The sequence below is a fragment of the Lentinus tigrinus genome (genome assembly GCF_003813185.1).
Source record: "Lentinus tigrinus ALCF2SS1-7 unplaced genomic scaffold L226scaffold_87, whole genome shotgun sequence".
NCBI classification, from domain to species: Eukaryota; Fungi; Basidiomycota; class Agaricomycetes; order Polyporales; family Polyporaceae; genus Lentinus; species Lentinus tigrinus.
Window position 1 is genome coordinate 16,787 of NW_027137996.1, and position 17,149 is coordinate 33,935.

At 53.4% G+C, this 17,149-nt stretch overlaps 8 protein-coding genes across 8 annotated transcripts; 6 read left to right on the forward strand and 2 right to left on the reverse strand.

The window, feature by feature from the left end:
- Positions 1-491: 491 nt before the first annotated feature.
- Positions 492-1,127, reverse strand: L226DRAFT_527592 (uncharacterized protein; the record flags this gene model as incomplete). Its single annotated transcript, XM_067679142.1, has 1 exon — positions 492-1,127. The coding sequence occupies one exon, from the start codon at positions 1,125-1,127 to the stop codon at positions 492-494; it is 636 nt and encodes a 211-aa protein (XP_067528441.1).
- Positions 1,128-2,408: 1,281 nt separating this feature from the next.
- Positions 2,409-4,141, reverse strand: L226DRAFT_527593 (uncharacterized protein; the record flags this gene model as incomplete). The annotated part of the gene is made up of 7 exons (XM_067679143.1): positions 2,409-2,584; positions 2,709-2,896; positions 2,990-3,419; positions 3,460-3,552; positions 3,609-3,711; positions 3,764-3,881; positions 4,086-4,141. The coding sequence occupies 7 exons, from the start codon at positions 4,139-4,141 to the stop codon at positions 2,409-2,411; spliced, it is 1,164 nt and encodes a 387-aa protein (XP_067528442.1).
- A 416-nt stretch (positions 4,142-4,557) lies between these two features.
- Positions 4,558-4,978, forward strand: L226DRAFT_576884 (uncharacterized protein; the record flags this gene model as incomplete). The annotated part of the gene is made up of 3 exons (XM_067685458.1): positions 4,558-4,641; positions 4,692-4,899; positions 4,956-4,978. 3 exons carry the CDS (start codon positions 4,558-4,560, stop codon positions 4,976-4,978), a joined length of 315 nt encoding a protein of 104 aa, XP_067528443.1.
- Positions 4,979-5,625: 647 nt separating this feature from the next.
- On the forward strand, positions 5,626-6,110 carry L226DRAFT_576885 (uncharacterized protein; the record flags this gene model as incomplete). The annotated part of the gene is made up of 2 exons (XM_067685459.1): positions 5,626-5,747; positions 5,798-6,110. The coding sequence occupies 2 exons, from the start codon at positions 5,626-5,628 to the stop codon at positions 6,108-6,110; spliced, it is 435 nt and encodes a 144-aa protein (XP_067528444.1).
- Positions 6,111-6,614: 504 nt separating this feature from the next.
- On the forward strand, positions 6,615-7,440 carry L226DRAFT_576886 (uncharacterized protein; the record flags this gene model as incomplete). Its single annotated transcript, XM_067685460.1, has 2 exons — positions 6,615-6,706; positions 6,828-7,440. The coding sequence occupies 2 exons, from the start codon at positions 6,615-6,617 to the stop codon at positions 7,438-7,440; spliced, it is 705 nt and encodes a 234-aa protein (XP_067528445.1).
- A 1,099-nt stretch (positions 7,441-8,539) lies between these two features.
- On the forward strand, positions 8,540-9,135 carry L226DRAFT_576887 (uncharacterized protein; the record flags this gene model as incomplete). The annotated part of the gene is made up of 3 exons (XM_067685461.1): positions 8,540-8,923; positions 8,981-9,029; positions 9,089-9,135. 3 exons carry the CDS (start codon positions 8,540-8,542, stop codon positions 9,133-9,135), a joined length of 480 nt encoding a protein of 159 aa, XP_067528446.1.
- Positions 9,136-11,497: 2,362 nt separating this feature from the next.
- Positions 11,498-12,159, forward strand: L226DRAFT_576888 (uncharacterized protein; the record flags this gene model as incomplete). Its single annotated transcript, XM_067685462.1, has 4 exons — positions 11,498-11,569; positions 11,627-11,735; positions 11,788-11,943; positions 11,996-12,159. The coding sequence occupies 4 exons, from the start codon at positions 11,498-11,500 to the stop codon at positions 12,157-12,159; spliced, it is 501 nt and encodes a 166-aa protein (XP_067528447.1).
- A 1,837-nt stretch (positions 12,160-13,996) lies between these two features.
- Positions 13,997-14,991, forward strand: L226DRAFT_576889 (uncharacterized protein; the record flags this gene model as incomplete). The annotated part of the gene is made up of 2 exons (XM_067685463.1): positions 13,997-14,199; positions 14,256-14,991. 2 exons carry the CDS (start codon positions 13,997-13,999, stop codon positions 14,989-14,991), a joined length of 939 nt encoding a protein of 312 aa, XP_067528448.1.
- Between the last annotated feature and the right edge of the window lie 2,158 nt (positions 14,992-17,149).

A 17,149-nucleotide genomic window follows, 5' to 3' on the forward strand; every position in this document is an offset into this window, starting at 1 on the left:
TTCGCAGCCAGAGCACCTCCTGGCCTGCAGAAACTGCTGCAACGAACTCAGCCTCTGTCGTAGAGAGAGCAACAATGGACTGGAGATGACTAGACAAGGAAATCGCACCTGTGCCCATCTTGATCACATAGCCAGAGGTCGAGCGACCAGTGTCTGGACAGCCTGTTGAACTCCGAGTGATTACTCGAGTTCCTGTGACCCGTTCAAGTCGCGATTTATTCTCTGTGATGACCACATTGCATACTTACACCTCTCTTTACGATTAGTTGCTCGCTACTTTCCCCTCCGAGTTATCGGCGCTTCTACCCCCATTTAATATTTGTGCAGTCCCGGGATTCAACACCCAACTTCCAGCTGACACAGCAATTTTTCTTTTTCGCTTTGTTGATTCTTTGAGCGCTTTCTGAGCACTGTGGCCTGGTCTACTGTACAGTTGCATAGCTTACATAACGCGTACTGTAAAGACAGCACTGTGTCGAGCTCTGGAGTCCTCAGACTTCACAGAGCTCGACATAGGCCATTGTGATGCTCTGAGGCGCACTGCAGCTAACAAATGCCGGTATAGTGAAGTTGGCGGTGATGTTACCCATGTGGGCTTCGTTCGTCGAGCTGTCCACCGCGCCCCAGAGGATCATGGTGTGTGGAGCCTGGCCGATGTCTGCGGCAATCTCGGCCGGGATGTGGTCGATGGAGATGTGGGTAGGATGCATGAGCTCGGATAGACGCAGGCCAAGTTGGGCCCTGTTTCTCGGGACGGACCAACACTGGCCAATACGGAGGTCATCGGTGATGGCAAGCTCCGCAGTGCTGTTGAAAGTGACATCCTCAACTGTTCCATTGCCAGAATCGGAGACGACGCAAGTGAGGTCAGGAATGGTGCGGGCAAAGTCTCGATGGCCCACTGGATCCCTCAAAACGCGTGTGATTGCACGATCGATGTAGGCCTTGACAGAGCTCGTCAGACATTGTAGCCCCGGAGGATCGCACAGCGCAACCAGAGGCGGCACCGAGCAGAATCGCGATGAGGACGCCACAGAGTATCCCTTGAATACCGGGGGCATCTCCTGCCTTTGAATTCCCGTGTCCGCCCTCAGGAAGCAGAGAGGAAGACTCGACAATGTCGACATGGGGATGTTGACGTGCTTCTTCGAACTGAACGTGTTTGGTGGCTAAATAGGACTCATGAGCCACGGGTGTACGGTATGGGCCACACGAACGAAAAATGTACCTCCATCCTTTTCTGATCGCCGCCGCGCAGCTTTATCATGTGTTCTTGACCGCTTGTACATGCTCAGCGGATGAAGGGGCGAAGTCTTGACCTTGAATGGGTCGACGTCGTCAGGATGAGGGAGAAGTCGAGGTTGACAATCTAGCGCTGGTGCCACGTGCATCACGCATCGTCCTTTGTTCTGAGCCTCCACCATGCTCGCCTCATGGGATGCGGCTAGCTATATCTCTGACGTCCTTTTCGAGTCATACCTAGAATCTACCTCATCTGCGGTCAACAATACTTCTCGATTACATGCGGTACGGTAGGGCAGGCGGTATTCACGATCCCAAGCAAGGCCACAAGGATGGTGTCGCTGCACTTGCCTTCAATCGCAACTGATCATGGCTTCAGGGTAAGCTGCATGCGACAACCTTCCCCCGGAGTCATAGCTTCCCTGTGGAGCATCTCGCTGTACAAGGGAAGCGGCTGGTCTCTGGTGCCCACGAAGAAGTGGCGATATGGATGAAGGCATCAGATGGTATGTGCCAAACCGATCTCTCTGGAATGGAGTAGGCTCATGTTGTGCAAGGGAGCTGGGAGCATGACCATGAATCTCCCCTCACCACCCACGAACTCCACCAACCGAGCACGCGATGTTCTTGGTCAGTAGCCTCTGTTGGATTCGGCCAGGGAGATTGCTCGTGATGTATATGTACCATGGTTATATGTGAGTCCTTTGATATCGTTGCGAGTGTTAAAATTTACAGGGCTTCGCAGTATCTATGACGTGCAAGCGTGGCACTGCGTCTTCAGCATTCCCCTCAACGGTTTCATGTAAGTGCACCCTTTACATGAGTCATCCGCCCTGGCCCTCATGATATAATTGTGGTACCAGCGCATGCGCTAGTGTGACCCCTGATGGTGCAAAATTGGTTGTTTCAAACATGCTGTCCAGAATCGACGTATACGAGGCCGAGACAGGCGCGTCACTGGCAACAATCCATCATCCTATCGGAGATTGCTCGCTGTCCCGGTGCTGTTTGTTAACAACGGCGAGGCTATCAGAGGCAGTGCAGTAGGTGAAGCTCATATCTGGGATGCGACCAAGTACAAGCTTGTGCAAAGTCTGCCTATCAGTATGGCTTCCGTGATTCTCACATACACCTGTGACAAATGCGAGACAGATTCCTGCAAGATTCTAGCACTTGCTGCTCATCACAACCGGGTTGGCAACCGCTTCCTTATTGCAACTGGCCTCAGTGATCCCGTTGCTGACGCCGCGGCGATCAAATTGTGGTATGCCGAGGAAGATGTTGCAGGCAAGTCGATGTTTTCGTGGAGCAGCCTCAGTCTGGCTTGCTCTTGTTCCAATATCTATACCATGCGTGTCGTGTGCCGTGCAATTCACATTTATCTACACGAACATTAGCTAACTATTCTTATTAGTTCATCCTTTACTTATTCCTTGGTCTCTGCATCAGAGGTCTGGCTATCATACAGGGCATGGACATCGCTGAGACCCCTGTTACGCGCAGATACGTGTGATGGCTGCGTGGGGGAGGGGCAACGGCCGCGAGTGGTGGGGAGCGTTTGCGAGCAGGAGCAGAAAGGAGTGTTTGCGAGCGAGTGGAAAGGAGCATTTGCGAGCGGCCGGGCCATGAGCGAGCGCGGATAATGATGATACATCTGGACTCGGCGGAATAGAACACAACGGATACTTCATACACGTGCAACGACGAGCAATGGGGTACATGATATCACACTCTACTACTGCATCACCTAGTTCCTCCCCGAAAATCCATCGTAGATGGAAACAGCTGACTCCCTCTGAACTCGTTGAAGCCTTCCCGAACTGCTTCAAAGACGACATCGAAATCGGGTATATCCAGATCATAGAGATCGTCAACCAACTGCTCGACAGAGCGAGAGTTAGGGTCGACGTGAGGCTCGCCCTCGCTGTATGTTGCGACCTCATCATCACTGTTGATGTCCGTGTTGTTGTCGCTGCCCTCGTAGGCGTTGTCAGCTCGCTCCAGGAAGCCTCCAAGTATCCTGGGCTGAGGGATGACCCCGAGTTCCATGAGTTGTTCCATGTTGGGCATGGACCTAGCAAGGACCAGATGCGGTGGCAAGATGCAGTGGCAAGACTCTTTGAAGTCCGTCATAGCAGACGCATCTGGGACGATAGGTAACGGCAATGTTGTTCTGCCTAGAAGTAAGTATAAGTAGGCATGATCAACAAACACGACGTACCAAACGATGGTAGGTCAAATCATTCCAGAATTTGCCAAAGTCGAAGACGAGAACGTCTCCATTTTCATTCCCTGTGATGACCATAGATACTAGACAAGCGACAGGGTTAGCGAACACACTCAGCACTGCGGATTGTGGTATATACCTGCACCATCCAAGGTATTGAGGAGGTAGAGCTTCGCGTCCCTGAGACCATACTCGTCTCTGATGCTACTACCCCACGCGAACGAGTCTATGTTGTTCGGAAACTGCAGGATGGACCGTCAGTTTCATATGGAGATGAGTACAGCGAGAACTTACTCTATCTTCCACTGAAGAGACTGCATGACGACGGGTGTCCGCGAGTTGAGTTGAGGATGAAGGAGGAAGAGGTGGGTGTGATGGCCACAAGCTCGCGATCCTGCCAACATCTTCAAGTCTATGTCAAAGGCCATTGTATCGTGGATGAACCGTGCTTTGTAGGACGACACAACTTTCAATTGTTGATGAGCGAGGCATTATCAACCACATCAGCTTGGCAGGAGAATCAGATGCCACCTAGTCGACTTGTGGGGGGATGATACATTGAGAAAGCAGACTGGGACACGATTCGGAGAGAGGGAGGAGGGAAACTGCGTCGGACCGGATCCCACGGCCTTGCATTCCAAATCCTGGGACCCCTGACAGCCTTGAGACCATGGGTGCAATGGGTGCTAGTGACTTTGGCTGAAAGTGACTATGTACATGGTTGACGCTTTTGTGATTTCGGCTTTCACTGAAAGGCGTTGGTTGGGCACGGTGTGTGGCCCCTCATATCCCTGATGAGTGGCAGAACCTCGCATCTTACACTCACTCTGTTCCATCATGGCCGTGTGAGTAGGAAGCTATCCTCTAGCGCACACCTCACTGACTGCTTGTTTATACTGGTTGATCTCTAGCATTTTCCCTAACGTTCTGCTGTTTGCAAAGGTCACCTTGTGCGAGACTCAACGAGACAATCGGCCTGAGTACGGGCCCGGTGCCGCTGAGCTCATTATTGCAGAGCTTATGCCCAAAACTTGTGAGTAAGCACTACGCTGTTGTGAGCTCAAACTAATGTCTGCTCGTGAGATGGCATGGTCATCCGACAGGCAGATGCTCAACCGTCTGTCATTCACTCTGCTGTCATTGATGAGCACACGAGGATTGGTGGACATGAGGTAAGCACCATATCAGCTGAATGTCAAATCATCCGTTGATATACGCGCAGAGATCTCTCACTGTCGATTTGGGTATCTATGTCCATGAGGTCAGCGACTACGTCGCGGAGTGCCACTTGACATTCATGCGGGAATCTGAGTGGCTCGACTGCATGTGCCTCCTTATCGAGGCCAAGTCGCAGTTTGCGGAGTTCAGCAAGCGGGTCCAATACAATCTCAAACTTGCTGGACTCGAGCAGTTCGAGCCTGCCTCTCAGGGTAAGCCTGTACAACATCAATCACACATCTCTTCTGACGCCACAGTGCCCCTATAGGAGCTGAAGACGAGTCGTTGTAGATCCGTGATCGAAGCGTCTAGCATACCATATATTGTTCCCCTTCTACTGTCAATCTAGCCCTTATGCTCTTCCCACCACTGCACGTTGGACGAGGTTCTTGATGTGTTGCTCATTCTTTGCTCGTATCCGCTTTTCACGTTGGACGGTGTTCTTGAAAGGCTCGAGGACGAAAAGGTCTGTGTTGCTCATTCTTTGCTCGTATCCGCTTCTACGTTGCTCCTGCCTGCTTGAACGTTGCTCCTATCCGCTTCGTGCCTGCTTATGATTTTCCCGCTCTCTCTTTGCTCATGAAACTTTGCTCGCATCCGCTTCGTGTCTGTTCATGTTTGACTCATGTCTGCTTTTGCACCTCTTTTGTGCCCTTCCGTTCAGTCTACAAGGTGGATAGGAACAGAACACGATACTGTGCAAGCCAGCTTTCAAGGTAATTGGCCCTCTGCAACCTTCCTGCCATGTCCCGTCTCTCCTGGTGTGGTCTAGCTGTTACACCCCACTCATCTTCACTTGATCGCGCCGACTTCCCCACCTCATCCAGATCCAAGACGTTGCTCTTGATCAGCTGTTGGCTAGTTCCACCGGAGGAACCAATATTGCGCTCAATGTCAAGCACACAGAGCCCGTGAAGGATTTGGTTGTAATCATACAGATGAGCAACCTCGCCTCAAAGGCCGTACTCACTAATGCCCTTGAGGACTTCGCTTCTGACGCACACACAGCCGGACGAGGTCTTCAGAGGCTTTCGGCCAAGATGCGTATTGCGATCAATAGGTATGTGGCTTTCAACTTGATCCCTTACGTCGCTCATAATTCGCTTGCAGTATTGCATCGTTTAATTTGCATGCGCTGTGCACCATCACCGAAGCACAAGCAAAGGGTCTCGAGGAAGCCGACATGACCCTTCACCGCACCTTCCAGGTCTCCATGGATAGACTTTCATTGCAGATCATGCACGTCATCGCTGAAGCGACCACGACCACCACAGACTTGGATAGGCTCGAAGATCGCCTCTTCGAAATTCGCTCGCTGTGGTTTACTGAAGTGATCACCACCAATGTTGAGCTCCATGATCTTCTGTGGAAAATCTGGACCAGGACAAACTACGGGACCTTCGTCACTGTGCACACGTGTTGAGGGAGGTCGAGGACTATCGAGCGGTTGCGTTGGCATATGTTTCTGCGACAGCTCAGACCTTGTTGGGACTTGAGGCCGAGCTCTCCGAGCTCAGGGATAGGCTCACTTGGTTGGCAGTTGATGAGCAGGATATACCGCCTGAAGTTCATTTGGCCAGCATCAAGCTGAGTGTACAGATCATGTGACTGGCTTTCCTGGGCTGCCGGTGACCATGCGGGCTCTTCCGAGCCGGTGATTTTGCTCATTCTCGAATCTCTCTCATCTGCATACATGCACTGTTTCATGTTCCTCTACTATCCACACTGCTACATTCTTAGACTACTACTACCTGTCGAGCTTGTTTCTCTATCTCAACAAGTATGGCAAATCTCGTGCTCCCTCTTGCCTCATGGCCGTGACTCTTCAAAGTCCTTTGTCTCCTTGTGGCAGCTAAGTCTACAAATGCCTGCTCGCTCGCACCGTGCACTCCTCATCTTTCGTCTGTATACACCCACCACTCTGACCATGCCCTTCAGTCTAGAGACCATCACGGAGACTTTGTCCCCGGAGCAGCTAGAGCGGCTCGCAGCCCCCATTGCAGCCATCCTGGTCTTCATGTGGCTTTACTCTCGTCGCTGCCCGACCACCGCTGGTGGCACTGCCATTGTCAGTCGTGCCCCAAGATGAGTTTCTAGCGTCTCTTATCTTTTCTGTTCTTTCGCTCACAGTATGTGTCAGTGAGATTGTCGACACCGGAAGCCAACACACTGAACAACAGTTCCCCGCTCCTGCTCCATCCGTCCCCCTTGCCCCATTCAGTGCGCCTGCCTTCAGCGATCCTTCCAACCCATTCACTACACCCTCCAATCCACCCCTGAACTCGTTTGGTGGGGCTCCCAACTCGTTTGGTGTGCCAGCCCAATTTGCGCCTTCTGGTCCCTTCCGCGCGCCTCCCAACACCTTCAGCGCACCCAACTCGTTTGGTACAACTGCCCACTTCGCACACTCTGGGCCTTTCGGCGCACCTCCCAACCTGTTCAGTGCATCTGGCTTTGGTGCGCCTGGCTTTGGTGCGACAGGTAACAAAGAAGCCAGTGAGCCACTCCCACCACCATCCGTGTCCAACTGTGGCCCGAAGCAAGAGAAGATGTCGAGCAACACTCTGTGGAACAAGTATCGAGCAAACGACACCTGTATCTCTGATTCTACAAATGGACACACTTCCTCTGCCTTGGATTCCTCTCATTCCATGACATTGATGGTTGTTCGTGCCAAGATGCCAGCGGGCACCTCCGATCAAGGAGGGAAACAGAAGGTGCATGCAGTGGAGCAGGGTCTCAAGTCTTCCTAGCCCATGGACTGCTCGCGCGAGAGACAGTGTAGGTTTCCCTAGTTCTAATCATTTTGATTTATCTCACATTTATCTCTTCAGTAGCGAGGGAGGGCACCACCTCACCTACCAAGGAGAGCAGCAAGGACGAGGAAGATGACTGTAGTGTAGAGAGTGAGGATTGAGCACAGGATCAGTGGAGGGCGCGGGGGAGCGAGCAACGTGGACCATGGACAGAGCCGTAGAAGTGTAAGTAACATGTGCTGTATCATGTACCTGGTGAACTTGTCTGTTTTCTGTCATACAATCACATCTCTTCTTGACTGGATGTGGATCTTGAGGAAGCTCGGAGTGAGTCAACGGAGCGTGTAAAGTGGCTCGAAGAGGCATGAAGTGATGCCAAGCCGAACAGAGCGTAGCGGAGCGGTCACTCTGCCAGTGTCTATTTCGCCTAGGCTTGCTCTGAACCACTACATCTTTGCCGTTCTCTTCTTTGCCCTGCTTGCCTTTGATGCCTAGTGCTGACTTTGATACAATGGTGGTTGTAATGGTCGGAAGCTTCCCCCCAAGCCACCCATGCAACGCTACAGCACCCTACGACCATCACCCCCGACGCCGCGACATACGCGGCCCGATTCTTGCAGTATCGCATTCGCAACTCCATGCAAGCCTCGAAGGAATTGCTCATGAGGTGTGTTTTAGCTTATGTCATGTCCGAACCTTTTGCCTTGTTCACTTACATGAAGGTCCTTTGTATTACTACTCGCATATTAATAGCATCGACGTTCAGATAGTTTCCGTATCTCACCGTGTTTTGCCTCATTGTCCTCGCTGCCGCAGGCTATCTGCTCTTCGTGCATCCTTGGAGAGCCGAGCAACTTCCCCCTCACCGCCGTCGTCCAAGACCGGCTGCACCGCCTGCTGGATGCGGTGATGCGCCACCTCAGACCACAATTCCCCACCGCTGTGTTGTCCATCGTAGTGTCAGTACATCCTCTGAGACATCGAGATTCTCAACGCTCCCCCATAAGCCACTGATTTGTTCTTGATCTCCTTGTCCCTCTGACACGCAACCACCAGGACTGTAGCATCGCCCACCCGTCATGCACGCAGCCGTTCCATGGGTGCAGGACTGGCGCAGCCAATGAACACTTCAAGGCACCAGCCCTCGCCTCTCGCTCATGTTGCGTTTGCTGTTGAGGAAGCCTTGGATGTGCAGGCGGACGAAGTGAACCTTCCGTTCTACGTCTCTCTGGACAACTCTCCTATCCACTACCGGGAGCGCAAGGTCAAGCCCAAGAAGAAGAAAGGCGTGGAGCAGCCAGAAGTCAGGAAGCACTACTGGCAGAACGTGGACCTGGGTCTTACTCCCATTCATACCCCGCCGGACCTCACACATGATCAGAGGCTGGCCCTCGGCGACGTCTTCTTCTACCGCATGCTGACTAGGTACCAACTCTTCCTGTGGAAGTTGGATGAGCATGGGGAGCCTCATTGGGAGGCAGTCTGATATGGCTACCAGTGCGAGGACGGGCGTCGACTCATCATTACGCCTGTTCAGTGCATGCCCAGATGGGTACTTGCAAGTTGTTGGGGCCAGCTCGACCATGGTAAGCATATATACATCTACACGACTATGGAGCTCGCGCTAATGGTATTGATCCTGCAGAGATGCACCATCTCGACGCGTACGGAGAGGCTCCGCTGCATGAGTGAACGCTTCAGACTAGCTGCCTTTTGTCCCCTGAAATTATTTGTATAGAACATTCCCTTGACTTCCGAGTATCTATTGTCACGTCTTACATATAATATATGCTGCTGTGTTACTTGCTAGAGGTGCAGTGCAGTAAGAAAGTGCGTTGAGGGGGTTCACGGACCGGTGGTTCCAGCTAGCCTGCATTGCGACCTTGCGGCACAAAGCAAGCTTGACAATGGTCCTCCACGCGACAAGAACTCATCCCCCCGCTTGTTGGCCTCATAGCCACTCGCACTTCTTTCTCTTCCTACGATGTTGCTCGACTTGAATGCTCTCAATGCCCTGATGATCGCTACAGTCATCATCGGTGTAGTTGGCTCTTGGGCAATTGCAGTCTGGGTCTGGCGCAACACTGCCAACAGCCGCAATGCAACTCCGAAAGTGCGCAGGACGCACACTCTGGCATATACATACTCTGCGACTGCGATCGCACAACCCTCTCATCCGACCTATCTCATGTTTCCTGCTCCCCCTTTGCCTCATCATAATGCTGCAATGCCGACCGTCCTAAGGAACTTCACAACCGAGCTGTCGGGTATGGGGTTCAGGTATGATTTGTTTTGAACCTTTTAAGCCACGCTGCTGTGCTCATACTAGAACGCAGGTCCGCTAGAGCTGAACGACCGGACCTAGGACCTGTGTCCGCCCCTCGTGCCCCCTCCATCCCTCGCTGCCGGTTTCATATCACGATGATTCCTCCGACGGGTCAGTTCCCAGAATTCCAAGACCTCCCCCCACACACCGTGGCAAACACCTCAAATGCGTGCGACGTGAGTCCTGCAGTTGATTCTTCACATTGTTTGCCCTCCCCAGGGGTTCGCTCGCCCATGCTACATTCTGCTCCGCTCGAATCTGTTCCGCTTGAATCTGCTCCACTCAAATCCGTTCATGGTGGTTCAAACGCAGGCATGCAGATGCACCATCGGTCACTGAAGAACATCCCACACATCTCATTGGACAGAACAAAGATTCCGAAGCCAGTGCTGCTTGGGACGTGTTCTCCGACATGTGTCACTGTCTGAGCTCCCTTTGGACATGGAGGACGAAGAAGCTGAAGAGAGTGAGCAAGCCCAGGGGGGGCAAAACAAGACGGGTTGGCTGGGCTGGTAACTTCAGTGTGCAACTTGGTTTTCCGCACCTTCTCGTTAGTGGTCGTAAGTGGCTCATAGATTATCATTTGTTGTGTTCAACGCTCACTGTCTTCCAGGAAGCCGAATATATCGAGTGTCAGTACCATATTCAGTCGGCCTCGGAGGGTCCGGACAAGAACTTCAAGACCTACTGGTGGGAGACTAGGTCGGGGACGCCTAGGCAACACCCCCCGGACCTATTGCGATGGCCCGATTTAGCGGAGAACGACCTATTCATGCACGTACACCCAGGCGATCGGCAATTCTGGATATGGCTGTCAGAGCATGGCGGTCCTCCTCGCTGGAAGTATGTGAAGCTTGGCTTCAGACGTCCTTTGGATGGATGTGTCTTGACTATAACTGCAAAGCACAAGAAGCCTTCCTGGTTGACGAAGGCTTGGTTCCGGTCAAAAAATGTTCAGAGTGAGTGTGGACTCTTGCATGCTGTGTCTGCGCTTCTGAAACACATCTACAGACCGCTTGCAGTTGTAGCTGACTTTACTGCGGTCTTCACCGCTCCTCTCAACTTTGTCCCATCCTCTCCCATTTCCCCCTTTTCCCACTCTCCTCGCTCGTTTCACTTCTCTCAGTATCGTCTTTTCTCCTTCCCTTTACATTCTCTCCTCTTTGCTCCTGTGCGCCGTTATATGTACAAGTTATAACATGTCTGTATGCTCTCGTGCTAAGCGCCAGGTCTGTAGCTGAGCGCTCATATCGTTACAATTGTATTGATGTATCCCTTTGATAACCAATCATTCATCATGTCATCAAGTACGGCTGTCTATCAAGGCTGGCTCTTTGCATCTTTCCTATGTTCGCACTTTTGTCTCTGTGGAACACAACCGCCATGATGGCACAGGGTGGTTTTTCACCTCGACAGTCTCCCCTACGCTTGCCACTTCAACACCATGTCTTTGCCAACTTGAACTCTTACAGACAAGACTCAGCTCCTCACAACTGCCCCTGGCTTTGGTCATGAAGAAGATATCAGCAGTTTAGCATCCAGCTTCTCAGAGGACTGACAAGTTGGCCACCTGCAGAAAGTGTTCTCTCTGGAGGGATTTGAGCAGCTTCAGCGGTTTTGGTAAGTACTTGATGTGTTTGCCATCCTGACGTTCTCTGAATGTGCATAGAACACTGGATAGCAGAAATGTCGATCACCAAACTTTGGAGGACTTCACAGCTGCCATCCATGAGATGGATGCATGTCGAGTTGATCACAGCAGCACTATCCCGTGCGCTGCTGGAAATCAAACGTACCCAGGTGTGTATGATGCTAGTTCTTCGCTTATCCAGACGATGACTGACGCAACACTCCCAGAGAACTCAAGACAAGCGCATGGTACGAGTGGAGGAGGAGATCAAGAGCATTCGCAAAGAGATCTGTGAGCTCATGAGCCCCTTGAAGGCATCATATGCGAAGGCTGAAGGTGAGTGTTCACCCATCTTGTGCTGATGTTGTTTTCATTGGTCGTACTTCAGGAGAGTTTCGCAAACAGACCAGGGGCATAGAAGATTTCCAAGTCAACTATTCTGAGCAGCTTGATGCGCTACGGACCTCCTTAGGGAGGGTCGAAATGAACGTCACCACTCTGCAATCAAGATGGGAGACAAATCGACAATCGGTAGATGATTTTGGTGCGCGAATTGTCCCTAGAGCTGGCACATTCCCTCACCTCTCGCCTCTTAGACATGGAGGAATGTGAAGAGGGGATCTGGAGCGTTTTGAAGGAGATGCGTGAAGGTATGCACAAGCTGACACATGGAGAGGATGGGCCCAGTGGGGCCAATGGCGAGTATAGCCCACAGCCAGGATCACTCGCTGCAGAAGTCCTGAGAGCGAGCACTGGTTGATCGACATACGCAGTGCTGACAGTCCCCACCCGTGGAAGCGACAGATGGTATTACAATCACATTGCAAGCCCTGACTCGTCGGTGAGTATTTAACTTGCTCCTAGACAGTTCGGTTGTTCACTTCAACTCCGATGCTAGGCATAGATGTTGCTGGAGAAAGCAGCGATGAATACCCTGCGTCTAGTGAGGAATGGGAAGGATATGGGGGATCGGGATTGGGATCGGTCAAGGATTACAGTGACGATCTGGCTGATCTGAGTGATGACATGGTGGCATTCAGCGATGAGTCCAAGCAATCTGATGATGAACATGGTCAACCACAAAGTCTTGATGCTGTTGGCTGCAGTGCACCTCAGAGCGATCACAATGGCCCATGTCGAGCTCTGTGAAGTCTTTATATATTGACAAAAGCGAATCTACACACCTATGTCGAGCTCTGTGAAGTCTAAGGACTCCAGAGCTCGACACAGTGCCGTCTGTACAGTGCGTGTTATGTAAGCTATGCAACTGTACAGTAGACCAGGCCACAGCGCTCAGAGAGCACTCAAAGAATCAACAAAGCGAAAAAGAAAAATTGCTGTGTCAGTAGAAGTCGGGTGTTGAATCCCGGGACTGCACAAATATTAAATGGGGGTAGAAGCGCCGATAACTCGGAGGGGAAAGTAGCGAGCAACTAACCGTAAAGAGAGGTGTAAGTATGCAATGTGGTCAGCGAGCAACAACTAAAGTAAAGAGAGGTGTAAGTATGCAATGTGGTCATCACAGGGAATAAATCGCGACTTGAACGGGTCACAGGAACTCGAGTAATCACTCGGAGTTCAACACTCCCCCCTGACCAGTCAAGTCCCCAGCCCAAGCATCTTGACCATCTCTGTTAGGACTATGCGCACAAGTCGAACTCCGAAGGGAAGTCCGAAGTCCGAAGTCCGATGGTGCGTGGGAATGAAGACTTTGGCGAAGTTATTGACCAACGCCCGAAGAGTCGTCGATGTCTTCAATTTGCAGAAGTCCAACAAGAGGCTCCGGAGTTCATACCGGAGCAAGCTACGAATAAGAGAGTCAAGCAGAGAGTTAGGAACAGAGACGAGAACAGAGTCAGAGGTCGGAGGTCGGAGGTCCGGTCGGAAGGTCGGACGGAGATCAGACGGAGGTTGGCAGAGAAGTCAGATAGATTGAGTGCTGAGTAGTCGAGTGGGTAAACGAGATATCAGAACTGAAGAACTATGCAACTGTAAGGTAGGGTTTATATACGAAAGTCCGAATGTCCGATAGGAGTCCGACCGGAGTAGAGACAGGAGGCGGGCTGCGGAGATGACGGAGTGGAAGCAAATAAACTGGACTAGTAAGTATAGGCGGCGGATACACTGCGGAGATGACAGAGCGGAAGCAAATGAACTGGCTAGTAAGTGTAGGCAGCGGATACTGATGTCATAATACGACCAGATGACAGAGCAGGGGTCGGAGGTGATCGGAGTCCGGGCAGAAGTCCGGATAAGGCAGGAGGGAAAGGAGCAGGGGTGGTGACGTATTAGCCGGGAAAGGGGCGGAGTTCAGGGGTAGTCGGGTCAGGGTTGTGTCGGAGGGGCGGCAGGGCGGACTTGGGCACGGGATGTGACAGTGTCCCCCCACTGGGTCCGAGCCCTCGAGGACTAACTGGGAAGTGTTTCAGGGTGACAGGCGGGGAGGTGAGTTGACGGGGAAGTCGGGGTTCTGACCCTGCCATCACGGAGTTGAGGATTTGAAATTGTTGGATATAAAGAGTCGGATGGAGTTGAAGATCTTTAGGAACTCCTTCGTCCTCTACCACCACCATCTACCACCACCACCACCACTACCCATGGCCCCGAACGACACCGCCGCGCTTGAAGAGCAAATCCGATGGGCGACGGAGCAGCTCCGCATCGCGCGGGAGCAGGAGGCGGAGGAGAAGCGGAGGCTGGAGGAGGAGTCGCGGAAGGCGGTGGAGAAGGCCCGCAAGAGGGAGGAAGAGCGGAAGCGCAAGAAGGAGGAGGAGAGGAAGAGGCCACAGATGGCCGCCATGTAAGTCGGAGCGGGGTTCGGGGTTCGGAGGTCCGATGGAACTGACTTCTTTACAGCGCGGCCTGTCACGGTTGCACGGGGCGGAACGCCTCGTGCTTGTGGTACACCGACTCCGACCGCGCGAAGGCGTGCGTTGCCTGCCAACAGTGGCAGAAGAAGTGCGAGGGCAGAGAAGCCCCGCCCGAGGCCCGACAGGGGAAGAAGAAACCCCGCGTCGAGCCCATCGTTGTCGATGACGACGACGACGACGATGATGATGACGCGCCCAGCCCATCGAAACCCCGATCGAAGGGAAAGGGGAAGGAGAAGGAGAAGGAGAAGTCCGCCCCGGCGCCGGAAACCCCGCCGATGAAGAAGAAGCCCGCCCCGGAGTCGGAGGCCCCGCCGCCCAAGAAGAAGAAGACCGGCCCGCAGCTGTTGCAGCGGGCCGACGAGGGGCCGTCCACCGACCACGAGGAGCGGCGGCTCCGGGAGCGGACCCGGACCCTGGAGGAGGAACTCCGCGCGCTGGACGGGAAGGACCTGTTGGTCCGATCCATCCTGGAGGTGGCGCTCCTGCGCGAGGCGATTGCGCCGCTCCGCCGTGAGATCCAACAGGTGGGCTGGGCCAGTTCCAGGGTGGAGGCCTGGCGACAGTACTTCGACGCTCTCCCGGAGGGTGGGTCGGAGGAGGAGTACGAGCCGTCGGAGTCAGAGGAGTCGGAGCAGGCGGAGCAGGCGGAGCAGGCAGAGCAGGCGGAGCAGGCGGAGCAGTCGGAGCAGGCGGAGCAGGAGGGTGAGGTGTCAGCCTGAACCTGGTATTGGGCTTGGGCTTCGGAGATCCGTTGTCGGAGTGCGGTGTGGAGTTCGTCAAGGTCAACGGCGAACTCTCTGGCGCGGGCGGAGGTGAGATCGCGTTCCGGGTGGACCGCAAGTCTGGGGTTGTAGCCCTTGTTCGCGAAGAAGGGGGAGATTCCGGTAGTGGCGTTCGGAGCATTGTTGTACGCGAACTCCGCAAGCGGAAGGAGTTTCGACCAGTTGTCCTGTTGATAGTTGCAGTAAATTCGGAGGTACTGCTCTAAGGTCTGGTTAACGCGTTCGGTTTGTCCGTCGCCTTCGGGGTGGTAACCGGAGGTGAAGTGAAGCCTCATATCGAGAGCTTTTCTGAGGAAGCGGAAGAAGTGAGAGACGAACTCCGAACCCCGATTGGAGGTGACGTGTGACGGAACTCCGTGCTTGGAGAACACATGGAGGATGAACAACTCCGCTAGCTCCTGGGCGGTGAGCGTGTTGTGCGTCAGAATGAAGATAGACTGCTTGGTAAGGCGGTCTACGACGACAAGGATAGCGGTGTAGCCGTCGGAGTTGGGCAGTTGCTCGATGAGGTCCATAGAGATGGAGTTCCAGGGGTGTTTGGGGATCGGGAGTTGCTTCAAGGTTCCGTAGGGTAGGTGTCGGGGCACCTTGGAGCGAGCACAGGTGGTGCAGGAGTTGCAGTATTCGCGGACAAAGTCTCGGAGTCCCGGCCAGTTGTAATCTCGGAGTATGAGATCCTGTGTCTTGTTCTGTCCCCAATGACCAGCGGTCGGGTGATCGTGTCAGGAGCGTAGGACTCAGAGTCGGAGGTCATCGGAGTCCGGAACATAGACATGGTTGTTGAACTGGAGTAGGCCTTCAGAGTCCAGAGACCAGCGGACATGTCCCTTTGATGCATGAGACAAGCCTGCAGCGAGCTCTGCGGATGGATGTTCGGAGTTCTGCGCGGTGCGGATGTCCGATCGGAGTTGTTGCTCGTCGAGTACGAACACCGCTCGGAGTACCGGCAGGTGAAGAATCGTCGCCCGGAGGGAGGAAGTGAGTTGTTCCTGAGTGAATACTGGTCGAAAGTTGTGTGGGTTGATGACAGAGTAGTCACTGTCCCCCCCTTTTGGGTAGACGTCCCAACGACGGGTGAGTGCGTCGGGCTTCACTCCGAGTTTCCCTGGGCGGAAGCGGATCACCATGTTGAACTGCGACAGATATTTGGACCATCGGGCTTGGCGTCGGGTAAGGAGCTTCGTAGTCGAGAAGTACTCCAGGTTCTTATGATCCATGACAACATCAATCAGAGTTCCAGAACCCTCGAGGTAGTGCCGCCAAGTCTTAAAGGCTTCGAAGATGGCGAGAAGTTCTTTGTCGTGGGTGTCGTAGTTCAACTCCGCGCCGGTAAGGGTGCGGGAGTGAAACGCAATCGGATGGAGTTCACCGGAGTCCGATGTGATGGACAGAATTCCGGCGATGGCGTAGTCCGAAGCGTCAGTCTCCACTGTGATTTGACGGTCTGGCTCCCAGTGATGTAGGACCGGAGCACAGGTGAACGCTTTCTTGAGAGCGTTGAAGGAGTCCCGACATTCTTTGGAGAAGTTCCAAGGAATGTTTTTCCGCGTGAGGCGGGTAAGCGGGAGGACGATTTCGGAGTAGGTGGGGATGAAACGCCGATAGAAGTTGGCGAATCCTAGGAAGGATTGGATGTCGCGGACCTTTCGGGGTTCCGGCCACTCGAGTATCGTCTTGACCTTGGAGTAGGGACCGTCACGAGTGACCTGCGGATACACCCATATCCGTAACCCACAGGTCACTAAAATTTGAAAGCCATACCCGCATCCGGACGGGTACGTTCCCACGGATTACCTCTATCCGTGGGTAACAAACCCGCGGGTTACAGGTACCCACAGGTCCATGAAAACCCCCGGATACCCGCGCAGGTACCTGCAGGTCAAGGAGGATACACAGTGAGTGAACAACCTGATGCATGGTATGCCACTGAAGTCCGATGCTGAGGTGTATTCACAGACTCGCCCCATCCGCAAAAGCCGGCGTCGGCTGGAGAGTCCGAGTCCGCGGCTGGCACGGCAGCCTCCACGCAGCGTGTGCAACTTGAAGACACCCATACCGTCTCTTCGACAGCACGGCACTGGAGGTGGCTGACGAC